Genomic DNA, 13,524 nt, shown 5'->3' with positions numbered 1-13,524 from the left:
ACATTGTAACACTAGCGAACAGTAGAGAATATGAAGCATATAGAGGCAATTGTCAGACTTGCCCCTGACAGTTTGGTTGTGTTTTAGTTTTTCCTCTGTGTTGGTTGTATTTCCTGTCAGCTTTCTTGTTTTGGTTCTGTTTCCTGTTTGTCTCCCTGAGTGCTGTGTCCCCTCAGCTGTGGCTGATTGGCACTTGGCAGCCAGCTACTATTTAAACCTGCTTTGTCCTCCACTCAGTGTTGGAGTATTGTCGTGTGGTGTAGATGTCACCACTACCTGTATTGTCGATATCGTTACAGCTACTACCTGTCGTGCTACTACTTGTCTTTGTCGCTGTCTTCGTAGCGGTAAGCTGTTCCTGTCAGCTATTTGTAGTTTGCTTTCTCCTAGCTCTTTTGTTTCGTGTTTTCTTGTTAGCCATTAGCTGTTTCCATTTTTTCTGTTTGCTGGTTCCTGTTTTCAGTTTTGGCTATACCTAGTTCCTGGTTTGTGTTTTTTACCTTTTATTTTGAACATTAAATAATGTTTTCCTGGACAAGGCCTGCCTTCTCTGCATCTTGGGGTTCGTCACCAACACACTGTGACAGAATACTCCAACCAAATTCGAACCCCGCAGATATTTCAATGGCAGAGAGACTTGACAGAATTCTGGAGAAAACTTCGGCCTCATTTCAAGCCCTCTCCCACACATTCCTTTTCGTCTGTGGGCCTATCTGGTGACGTTTGGGATCAGTCCCTTGATGGGGGGGCTATGAGTAGCTGTGCATCTGGGGAGACACATCTACTTCCCACCCCAGTGGGTCTGCAACAGACGGCACCATCATCTCCGGTGGGCCGGTAGACGCCACCATCATCTCTGGTGGGTATGCAACCTACGGCGCCATCATCTCTGGTGGGTCCGCAAACTACGGCGCCATCATCTTTGGTGGATATGCAACCTAGAGCGCTACCATGCACTCCGGTGGGCCAACAGACGCCACCATGCACTCCGGTGGGCCAACAGACGCCACCATGCACTCCGGTGGGCCAACAGACGCCACCATGCACTCCGGTGGGCCAACAGACGCCACCATGCACTCCGGTGGGCCAGCAGACGCCACCATCCTCTCCAGTGGGCCAGCAGATGCCGCCACCACCATCCTCTCAGGTCGGCCAGCAGCAGACGGCGCCATCATCTCCGGTGGGCCAGCAACAGACGGCGGCGCCATCATCTCCGGTGGGCCAGCAACAGACGACGCCACCATCCTCTCGACGGCCACGGGTGTGGTCGTTACATGGGCGATCGCCTCCCCAATTGTGGCGGCGTTCAACTCGCCGTCGCCACCTGACTCTTCCCCACTGGCTGCGGGGACACTTGTCCTGGTGGCCCACCTCCTTGTCCTCCCTCCACCCTCCTGTGACTTTGGACTGTTTTTTTTAGGGAGGGTTTCTAGAACGTCTAGTATCCGTTATGGGAAGGGGGCTACTGTCAGGCTTGCCCTTGACAGTTTGGTTGTGTTTTAATTTTTCCTCTGTGTTGGTTGTATTTCCTGTCAGCGTTCTTGTTTTAGTTCTGTTTCCTGTTTGTCTCCCTGAGTGCTGTGTCCCCTCAGCTGTGGCTGATTGGCACTTGGCCACAGCTGGTGTCAATCAGCCAGGTACTATTTAAACCTGCTTTGTCCTCCACTCGGTGTTGGAGTATTGTCGTGTCGTGTCGATGTCACCACTATCTGTATTTTCGATATTGTTACAGTACTACCTGTCTTGCTACTACTTGTCTTTGTCGCTGTCGTCATAGCGGTAAGCTGTTCCTGTTAGCTATTTGTAGTTTGCTTTCTCCTAGCTCTTTTGTTTCATATTTTCTTGTTAGCCATTAGCTGTTTCCAGTTTTTCTGTTTGCTGGTTCCTGTTTTCAGCTTTGGCTATACCTAGATCCTGGTTTGTGTTTTTTACCTTTTATTTTGAACATTAAATCATGTTCTCTTGGACAAAGCCTGCCCTCTCTGCATCTTGGGGTTCATCACCAACAAACTGTGACAGAAATAGTACTTAAATTCATGGACAATGTGTGCTATCTTGAATTTGACTGGGAACACCTTACAATCCTATGAGTCAAGAAAACACAATTTTTTTTTTGCTTTCTAATTTGTATTAATCGTCTTGTGTTAGGTAACTCGCAATCCAGCTAATGGGACCAATCCATTCTCCCTCTAAACCTCTTTAAAATGCATCCAAAACTGCCAACAATACTTAATTTACGTTGTGTAACCTGTATAATAACCAGGCTGTGGTGATGGTGTTATTGTAACAGCGAACATGGACGAACACTTTCTCGACTGTGGCAACACATCGCCTTACCATGCATGGCTACGGCATTAGCCATAAACGAGCTACTGCATCAACAGCTACATGGGTTTTGAGTTCGTAATGCACAACACAATGTGATAGGATGCCAATCTGTCCTGACTGAAAAACATGAACAATCATATTGTAAAGTATTAGCGCAAATTTCATGTTTTGTTTGTACACAGATAGCTTGACAGCATATGTACTGTAGTTGTAGGGTGATGTGCTGCATGTAGGGCTGGGCGATACATCGCGGGTTTGTCTCTGTGCGATATAGAAAATGACTATCGTGATATTCGAGTATATGTTCTCACGCAGTTGCTTTTAGCTGCTGGCATTACACTGCATGCATTTCCCCCTCTTTCTTGTCTCTGCTTCTCACAGAGACATAAACAAGCGCACTTTCTTACATACGTCACATTCTGTCACTTACTTTTTGGGGGGGGGGTTTTGTCATGAAAAAGGGACTTTTTTTGGGTTGATGCACTAATTGTAAGTGTATCTTGTGTTTTTTATGTTAATTTCATAACAAAAAAATATATATATATTCTGCGACCCGGTACCAATCTAGCCTCGGTGTTTGGGGACCATTGATATAACGTACACTTATTCAGCCTGTTGTTCACTATTCTTTACGTATTTTAAATTGCCTTTCAAATGTCTATTCATGGTGTTGGGTTTTATCAAATACATTTTCCCAAAAAATGTGACTTATACTCCAGTGTGACTTATATATGTTTTTTTCCTTCTTAATTATGCATTTTCGGCAGGTGCGACTTATACTCCGAAAAATACATTATTTGGCTCAGGATGATACGATGATAATCATGGTAGCACGAGTGCTGCTGGCACTAGAAAGCTACGGTTCATTTATGGAAACATTAATTTCAGCATGTGCGGTGACATTCTGAAGCAAAGCAGGAGCCACTTCCTTGGTTAACCGGGCCTCTTGGAAGTTGGAAGAACACAATTGAATTTATAACATATAAATTCAATATAATAACATTGGTTGCTGAAATGTGTGTACTCACTAGAAATGCGCGGTTTGCGGTCTCATCCGTGGAGTCCGCGGATAAACCGCGGGTCGGGCGGTTGACATGACGAAAAAATAGATTTTAATTAGATTCGGGCGGGTGGCGGTTGGACCATCCGGAAATATTTGATATGCATGGTTCTGTGATCGGTATCCTTTGCCATTCAAAGTGCCATTTAAGACCCGTGTCATGATGCCTTTCTGTCTCTGACTTCATCTGTCCGCGCTAAACTGAGTTGGCCATCAGCAAAAAGGCCGGCTGCTGCCATCATGACCAAACTTCTGGAGTGGTTGTTCGGCGTTTCGGTCGTCTTGGCCGTCTGGGCGGTGGTGGCGTTCGACCTGTTGGACTTGGAAGTGCCGCGTCCTTACCGAGAGGTGGCTTGGCCCATGCCGCTGTACCTGCTTGTGTCCTTCGGCTGCTACTCTCTGGCCACGGTGGGCTTCCGGGTGGCCACTTTTAATGACTGCGACCAGGCTGCCGAGGAGCTCCAGAAGCAAATAAGAGAAGCTAAAGAGGACCTGAAGAGGAAAGGATTAAAGATGTAGAATAAAACAAACTATATATTTTTTGCAGACATCTGGACATGTACAGGACATGAGACTCTAAAAAGCAATTTCAAATGTGATGTTGTTACCCATTTATCCATGAAATACCAAGTTATCTCATCCGAACATTCTTCTATCCTGATTCAGACATGATTAAATTATTATTCTTGACCTTTTTTTTTTTTTTTTAACTCCAGGAATGTAATTTTTCCGTCTAAAGTCGGAATTCCGTCTTTAAAGGCCTACTGAAATGAGATTTTCTTATTTAAACGGGGATAGCAAGTCCATTCTATGCGTCGTACTTGATCATTTCGCGATATTGCCATATTTTTGCTGAAATGATTTAGTAGAGAACATCGGACGGCGTGGCGCAGTGGAAAAGTGGCCGTGCGCTACTCGAGGGTCCCTGGTTCAAATCCCACCTAGTACCAACCTCGTCACGTCCGTTGTGTCCTGAGCAAGACACTTCACCCTTGCTCCTGATGGGTGCTGGTTGGCGCCTTGCATGGCAGCTCCCTCCATCAGTGTGTGAATGTGTGTGTGAATGGGTAAATGTGGAAGTAGTGTCAAAGCACTTTGAGTACCTTGAAGGTAGAAAAGCGCTATACAAGTACAACCCATTTATCATTTATTTATTTATAAAGCGAAGAAGACAATAAGAGACGCTATTATTCTCCTGAATGACTGCCGGTATTCACCCAGATAAGATAAGTATTAGGGCGTGCTATGAAGCCATTGGCTTTGTCGCCTACTACAACATGTACGATCTGCTTGTCAGTCCAGCATCATGTTGTGTGTGGCTTCCGCGTCAACACGCACACGTCTAGAAGGCATACTGGGTGACCCAGAGTACACTAATGGTTGTGATATAAACAATTTTAACACTCTTAGTAATATGCGCCACACTGTGAAGCCACACCAATTAAGAACGACAAACACATTTCGGGAGAACATCCTCACAGTAACACAACATAAACACAACACAACAACAACAAATACCCATAATCCTTTGTATTCATGACACTGCCTGACTATTTTATACACCCCGCTAGCAGCAACCCCCCCCCCCACCCCTGTGCGTCGGTAAGGTGGGCGGGGTTGGGGGCGCGGGGGTGTAAAATATATTCAGTAGTGTCACGGATACAAAGGATTATGGGTATTTGTTGTGTTGCGTTTATGTTTTGTTACTGTGAGGATGTTCTCCCGAAATGTGTTTGTCAATCTTGTTGGGTGTGGCTTCACAGCATGGCGCATATTAGTAAGTGTTAAAGTTGTTTATATCACAACCATCAGTGTACTCTGTATCACCCAGTATGCCTTTCAATTTCATACGTGTGATTGCGGAAGCAGTACACGACATGTTGCCGGGCCAACAATCGGTTCGTAAATGTTGTTGAAGGTGTACATAGCCAATGGCTTCACAGCACGCCCATATTCTTGTAATCAGGATGAACGCTATTGGATAGCCGTGGGAACGTTAGCGGTTCCAATTATCATCATTACTCTGTGAAACAGGTTTAAATAGCTCTGTGAGTGGTAAAGGCGGACAACCTCTGATGTATTTCGGCGGGCGGTTGGCGGGCGGGTACGGTCCTGATAAAATGTTGGTTCGGGTGGACGGTGAATGGATGACAACTTTGGTGATGCGGATGCGGATGATATAATTGCCTATCCGCGCATCTCTAGTGCTCACTTTTTGTGAGAGACATAACTATTTTTAAATGTTATACTTTTAAGTGGAAGATGCCCAGTAGGATATAATGTGGTTGTCTGCAACCAATCTCAAGTTATCAAGTGGCTCAGACATATGGCTTGCTGTTGTCAAACTTTATTAAGATTCAATTGATTTTCCAGCTTTTGATTTGCATATGATTTATGTATTAACAAAAGCATATTGGAAGTATTATATTGGACATATTGGCTACATTATATATTAAGTTGTGTCTTTTTTGTGTGCAATTGTGCACGCACAGCCTTTTGCAGCAAAAGTTGCATTGCCGGGAAACAATAAAACAAATGACAAAAATAAAAGCAGATGTAGGGCTCACTCAAACGTTCCCCACAGCACAACCACACATTGCTGGGAAACACTTGCAGATTCTAGTTAAGGCCTAACACATGCTTGTATGTTTGTTAAAAGGTTGTTTCTAATATTGGTTTAGAAATTGTATCTTGACAAGTAGTTCAAATCAATTCTTGCTTAAACCAAGTTCTTGGTATTACCGACTCTAGAGCCCGAGCTGCCCAGAACTAGGTTGAGTTCCGTCGGGCAGCCAGCTAGATTGATCTGGCTGCAGTAGCCAGGGGAATATAAAGCAGGGCAGCGGCTTAAAGTCTGAGTCCCCCGAGGGACGAGTCCTTGCTGCATGGGGAAAGGGGCATGAACTGACTTCCTTGACCACTGTGTCCGCACACTGAATAACTTTCCATCGCTCCGTTTCTTATGGCATTCACTTTGTCTCTGTCTCTCCCTCAGTCTTCCTCTTTTCACCTCCATCTTATTTTCAGCGTTTTTTCGTCTCACTCTGGTGTTATTCACACACTCGGTGCATTCGCATTTCTTTACCATCCTCTTCTGCTTCCCTCATCTGTATTTAAAAGCATATGGGGAGTGAATACTGCTTATGAAGTTCACACCCAAAATGAAACACCAAGACTGATGTTAAGTCGACTATGAACTACTTTTACATAACACTTAAGTTTAGGTCTATTTTTAAGAAAACTAAGACTGTCCCTGTTGTACCATGCTATTCTGCAGGGGCATGATGCGAAGCTGCACAGGGCTGCTGTTGTAGTGTTCTGGTGTAGTGATGGTCCATTGGGGGATCCCAGAGCATTCTGTCTCACTGAGTGATACCCCTGTCTCGACTCATGATGAACAGCACACACGCACAGCACTGTCTGCCAAGCTAGCAGCACATTCCTCCCTCACTCCCTCTGCCACATTCTGTGCAAAGCTACAAATATATTAGCTGCCTCTTTTTCTGTTGTCTAGGGGGAAAAAAGGCAAACAGGGTGGTATATGTACGTGAGTGCTCTTAGTGTTGGAGGTCTTACTGCACTGTGAAATACTGTGGCGGAACAATTCTCTTTGTGCATTCAACACAGCGCACAGGTGAAGCAAAAAGGAGTAACAATGCTAGTGTTTTGAAATACACCACAAACATGTAACAAACGCACCCACGTTCTTCGGGTGTCGCTGCCACTACACAACTTAAAGGCCTACTGAAACCCACTACTACCCACCACGCAGTCTGATAGTTTATATATCAATGATGAAATATTAACATTGCAACACATGCCAATACGGCCTTTTTAGTTTACTGAATTGCGATTTTAAATTTCCCGGGAGTTTTGTCTTGAAAACGTTGTGTAATGATGACGTGTACGCGAGACGTCACAGGTTTTTAGGAAGTATGAGCGCTGCACACACACACAGCTAAAAGTCGTCTGCTTTAACCGCATAATTACACAGTATTTTGGAGATCTGTGTTGCTGAATCTTTTGCAATTTGTTCAAATAATATTGGAGAAGTCAAAGTAGAAAGATGGAGTTGGGAAGCTTTAGCCTTTAGCCAAACAAACACACGGTGATTCCTTGTTTAAAATTCCTGGAGTTGAAACTTTACTACGGATCAGAGCGCGGTCAAGCGAACATGAATCACGACGGAATGTCAACCAGCAGGTTTCGGTGAGAAAATTGTGGTAAAATTGTCGCTTCTTACCGGAGAAAAGCTGAGCTTGTGCCATCCATAGCTGCCGTCGATTCCCCTGATACATTAGCGTCAAGACACCTGTGGAGACACCCCTCCGACTATCAGGTACTTTTAAACTCACTAAAACACTAGCAACACAATAGAAAGATAAGGGATTTCCCAGAATTATCCTAGTAAATGTGTCTGAAAACATCGGAATCTGTCCCAATGCAATCACGTTTTTTTAAACTTTATTTTTATTTTTTTCTAGTCCGTCGCTATCAATATCCTCAAACACAAAGCTTTCATCCTTGCTCAAATTAATGGGGAAATTGTCGTTTTCTCGGTCCGAATAGCTCTTTTTGTTGGAGGCTCCCATTAAAAACAATGTGAATATGTGAGGAGCCATCAACATGTGACGTCATCGTCTGCGACTTCCGGGAGAGGCAGGGCTTTTGTCTTAGCACCGAAAGTTGCAAACTTTATTGTGGATGTTCTCTACTAAATCCTATCAGCAAAAATATGGCAATATCCCGAAATGATCAAGTATGACACATAGAATGGACCTGCTATCCCTGTTTGAATAAGAAAATCTAATTTCAGTAGGCCTTTAAGGAGTCACGGGTGGGACCTGATATTCAGTTGGGAACAAGTTTAACGCTAAATAAACACAAGTCATATATAGCTATTAGCCACAACACGATCAAGGTTCTATTTAATATCCCACAAATAAATCCCACCTAACAAACATCTCCCCCCCTCCCGCCAATACAAATCAAACACCTGCACTACACACTCAAACCCACAGCCCAAAAGTGCAGATCACCTCCCCAAAGCTAATACAGCACATATATTCCCCCAAAGTTACGTACGTGACATGCACATAGCGGCATGCACGTACGGGCAAGCCATTAAATGTTGTAGGCCGCAGCTACTCACAGTACCCCGCATCCAACTCAAAACCTCCTGGTAAGAGTCTCTGTCCCAGTTCTCCTTAGGCCAATGGTAAATCCACAAAAATGGTCAAAAATTAGGATTTGTTCCATGCAGTGGCTCCGTAGCAAAAGGCTTTGGCTGTCAGGTGCTCCAGGTGGTGTGAGACGTCAATTTCCACTTCCGCCATGTTCGATAGCACCGGATGCCTTTTTATCGCCACATTCTATTAAGTCACATTTTTTATATTATCATGATTATTGAATACGCCTGTAACAGTTCAAAATATTTCATAAATGGCTGGCATAATAAGTATGTATTAGAGATGCACGGATAGGCTATTATATCATCCACAACCGCATCACTAAAGTCGTCACCATATTTATTTGCTGAACACTTGTTGTGTCACACATGATAGTAGTCTGGAAGAGTGGCTTGCCACGATCCGTCCATCCATCCATCCAGTTTCTACCACTTATTCCTTTCGAGGAATAAGTGGAGCCTATCTCTGGAGCCTATCGCTGGAGCCTATCTCAGTTACAATCGGGCGGAAGGCGGGGTACACCCTGGACACGTCGCCATCTCATCGCAGGGCCCACACAGATAGACGGACAACATTCACACTCACATTCACACACTAGGGCCCATTTAGTGTTGCCAATCAAGCCGGAGTACCTGGAGGGAACCCACGCAGTCAGGGGGAGAACATACAAACTCCAAACAGAAAGATCCCGTCCCCGGGATTGAACTCAGGACTACTCAGGACCTTCGTATTTTGAGGCAGACACACTAACCCCTCTGCTACTGTGCTGACCGCTTGCAACGATTAGACGACATAATCGACAACATCCAGTATGAAAATTCATTGACATTGTCATTGTCGACTAGATGCTTAATACAATTTTAATTGATAGACAGCCAGGAATGTACCGAAGTGTAACCTAATTAACCCCAACAGTATTGGATACAAATATTTTTTGCACTGAATGTTATGTTCACAGGACAGTCTGTTGGTTTATTTACACTTTGGTGATATATTTTGTATATTAAAATTAAAATTATTTGTTTCTCAGTTGTAGTTTAAATCAAGTTGTGGACTCAATGCCAAACTCGAATGTGTTAAAGTTAATGTACCAATGATTGTCACACACACACTAGGTGTAGTGGAATTTGTCCTCTGCATTTGACCCATCCCATTGTTCACCCTCTGGGAGGTGAGGGGACCAGTAGGCAGTAGCGGTAGCCGCGCCCGGGAATAATTTTTGGTGATTTATCCCCCAATTCAAACCTTTGATGCTGAGTGCCAAGCAGAGAGGTAATGGGTCCCATTTTATAGTCTTTGGTAAGACTCGGCCGGGGTTTGAACTCACAACCTACCGATCTCAGGGTGAACACTCTCACCACTCGGCCACTGAATAGGTTGTATAGCAGATCATAAGCAATAATCGTATTAATAGTGTACTAATAAAAATACTCATTGACTATTTAAATAATTGTTAGTTGGATCCCTAAGTAAAACATTGAACTATAAAGACTGACACTTGATCTTGTGCCTGTGTGTTTAGTTTAGATTAATTATCAATTATGGGTTATTTAGTGCTTGAAACATGTGCCAATCAATTTAAATATAGAACTGATATCACAATGTGGAATCAGCCAGACAGGGGTACAATTAAAGGCCTACTGAAACCCACTACTACCGACCACGCAGTCTGATAGTTTATATATCAATGATGAAATCTTAACATTGCAACACATGCCAATACGGCCGGTTTAGTTTACTAAATTACAATTTTAAATTTCCAGCGGAGTTTCCTATTGAAAACGTTGCGGAATGACGATGCGTATGATGACGCGTGTTTGTGACATTATTGGTTGGAGGGGACATATTAGCTAGCACAACTTGCGGCTAAAAGTTGTCTCTTTTCATCGCGCTGTTACACAGTATCTGTAGTATCTGTGTTGCTGAATTTTTTGCAATTTGATCAATTAATAATGGAGAAGTCAAAGTAAAAAGATGGAGTTGGGAAGCTTTAGCCTTTAGCCACACAGACACACAATGTTTCCATGTTTAAAATTCCCGGAGGTGAAGCTTTACTATGGATCAGAGCGGTCAAGCGAACATGGTTCCCGACCACTTGTCAACCGGTGGGTTTCGGTGAGAAAATTGTGCTAAAAATTCGCCTCTTACCGGAAATCAGCGGAGCTTGCGCCGTCCATGCAGCTGCCGTGACTTCCCTCAGAGACTGGCGTCAACACACCCGTGGCCACACCCCTCCGACTATCAGGTACTATTTAACTCACTAAAACACTAGCAACACAATAGAAAGATAAGGGATTTCCCAGAATTATCCTAGTAAATGTGTCTAAAAACATAGGAATCACTCCCAATGCAATCGCCTGTTAAAAAAAAAAAACTTTTTCTAGTCCTTCACTATCAATATCCTCATCCACAAATCTTGCATCCTCGCTCAAATTAATGGGGAAATTGTCGCTTTCTCTTTCCGAATAGCTCTTGATGAAGGCTCACATTATAAACAATGTGAGGATGTGAGGAGCCCTCGCACCTGTGACGTCATCGTCTGCTACTTCCGGTAAAGGCAAGGCTTTTTTATTATTGACCAAAAGTTGCGAACTTTATCGTAGATGTTCTCTACTAAATCCTTTCAGCAAAAATATGGCAATATCACGAAATGATCAAGTATGACACATAGAATGGACCTGCTATCCCCGTTTAAATAAGAAAATCTAATTTCAGTAGGCCTTTAAGTTTGCCTTGGAAACATGCTCCTGTAGTGTGTGGTCCCTCTTGTAGTCTGGTGCTCTTGTGCGTAATATCAGCACACTTTGTACTCACACAATATTAATTTGAAAAAAGCTAATGATTAATTGATTTTTTTCCTAATTCTTAAGAATGCTGTATTTCTGCGAATGTCCATTCTAGGAAGTGACACAAATGAAAATAGTCCTCTGTTAAATCCCTGAGTATATCACCAAGCACTGGTGGATAGAGAAGAAGGCTTCATTCTAAGAACTTTCTCAGCAGGATAAGATAGCCAGTTTGTTTGATGGCTAAAGACAGAAGACTGCAAATGTCTCACAATATATGATATCAATATAGCAGGATGGCAATCTTATATGTTGCATTGCCCTTAGAAATATATATATAGCACACGTCTGCTGTTTGTATGTCACATTATTCACACGTACAAGCACGCACATTCCCAATGGTCCTGTATGAGATCAGAGTCTCTGCAGTCCCTCGACTGTCACTCAAGCGCAGATACCTGATGTGGGCGGGGCTGTGACAACTCTCAAATCTGGCAAGTCAAATGTTTTTATTTGCAGGCAAAGCGAGTCCCAGTGTGTGTGTTTGGATTTGTGTACCATATGCAGCGTGCCAAGGAAGGCTCTCTGGAACATATTGGTGTGCGTACATGGTGGTTAATAATAGTAGCAGACGCGCACAGCGATGGCAGCTCTGATGTGTGTGACAGTTTTACAGCCGCACACGCCAAGACACAGTCACGCACATGAACACACACACAGAAGGAGACCCCCTCCCAACACACACACACACACACACACACACACACACACACACACACACACACACACACACACACACACACACACACACACACACACACACACACACACACACACACACACACACACACACACACACACGACACACACACACACACACAGACCTCCTCTGCCACCCAGCCCTCTGTCTTTGTTGACTTCTCAATTCTATCACAGATTCTGAAAAACAGCTACTTCCACCAACCTCACCTCACCCCACACTTCATATTTGGGCATGTGAACACACATACTATATAGGCAAGTCAAACTCAGCCACCCACACTCCCGAACATGTACGCCTATACAAATGTACATGCTTAACCCCCCCATCCATGAAAGCAAAGTCCTTGAAGCAGGCAGGAATTCACATACATCCTACACTCAAATGCACACCCTCACCCCCCCTTTTCTGTCATAGCTCATTGTTACTGTTGCTTGTTTGTCTGTGACAATGCTTGTGTTGTGCTGGGGTGGCAGCTTTATGTTTTGATAAAGGGGGGTGGGGTGGATTCGTTGGGAGGATCAGTGACTGATCCCCACGGCGAGGTCTTAGCAACAGTAGGCAGCAGACGCAGCAGACACCCAACCTGGGGGCTGGTACTGGGAGACAGATTGAGTGAGCGATGGCAGAGGAGCAGCCCGACTCTGAGCTCGGATGTCTCCGATCAAAAAAACAAAAAACAAGAGACAGGCCTTGGACCCGGTGGCTGTGCTTGGCAGGCATGGCAAGATAAAGAGCGACAGCGAGTGAGGCCAGAGCATAAACCGGTGCTTTTCAACTAGCGGCCGGCGGGCTAAATCCACGCCTCAAATAAGAGCATAACCAGTTCATAACTCTTTGCAGCAAACTCCTAAAAACACGAGACTACTTCTGGAGTATAGACAAACAGTGGGGGCTTCACGGTGGGAGAGGGGTTAGTGCGTCTGCCTCACAATATGAAGTTCCTGCAGTCCTGGGTTCAAATCCAGGCTCGGGATCTTTCTATGTGGAGTTTGCATGTTCTCCCCGTGAATGCGTGGGTTCCCTCCGGGTACTCCGGCTTCCTCCCACTTCCAAAGACATGCACCTGGGGATAGGTTGATTGGCAACACTAAATCGGCCCTTGTGTGTGAATGTGAGTATGAATGTTGTCTGTCTATCTGTGTTGGCCCTGCGATGAGGTGGCGACTTGTCCAGGGTGTACCCTGCCTTCCGCCCGATTGTAGCTGAGATAGGCGCCAGCGCCCCCCGCGACCCCGAAAGGGAATAAGCGGTAGAACATGGATGGATGGATGGACCGACAGTGGTGGCCACACTTTTTCAGTAGACAAGGTACTTTTCAGATGACCAAGTCCAGGCGATCTACCTCATCTTAAAGTTACGTTAATTTAAAGTACCAATAATTACCACACACACACACTA

The 13,524-nt window shown here is 44.5% G+C and overlaps 2 protein-coding genes across 3 annotated transcripts in view; both read left to right on the top strand.

Annotated features, from left to right (window-relative positions):
• Positions 1-13,524, top strand: part of dennd1b (DENN/MADD domain containing 1B) — a 421,036-nt gene that overhangs the window by 171,737 nt on the left and 235,775 nt on the right. The window lies entirely within an intron of this gene.
• LOC133540946 (dolichol-phosphate mannosyltransferase subunit 3-like) lies at positions 3,555-4,078 on the top strand. Its single transcript, XM_061884030.1, has one exon. It carries the CDS (start codon positions 3,629-3,631, stop codon positions 3,905-3,907), a length of 279 nt encoding a protein of 92 aa, XP_061740014.1. The 5' UTR covers positions 3,555-3,628; the 3' UTR covers positions 3,908-4,078.

Source organism: Nerophis ophidion, linkage group LG22, assembly GCF_033978795.1.
Source record: "Nerophis ophidion isolate RoL-2023_Sa linkage group LG22, RoL_Noph_v1.0, whole genome shotgun sequence".
Taxonomy (NCBI): domain Eukaryota; kingdom Metazoa; phylum Chordata; class Actinopteri; order Syngnathiformes; family Syngnathidae; genus Nerophis; species Nerophis ophidion.
This window is presented reverse-complemented; position numbering and strand designations above follow the sequence as displayed.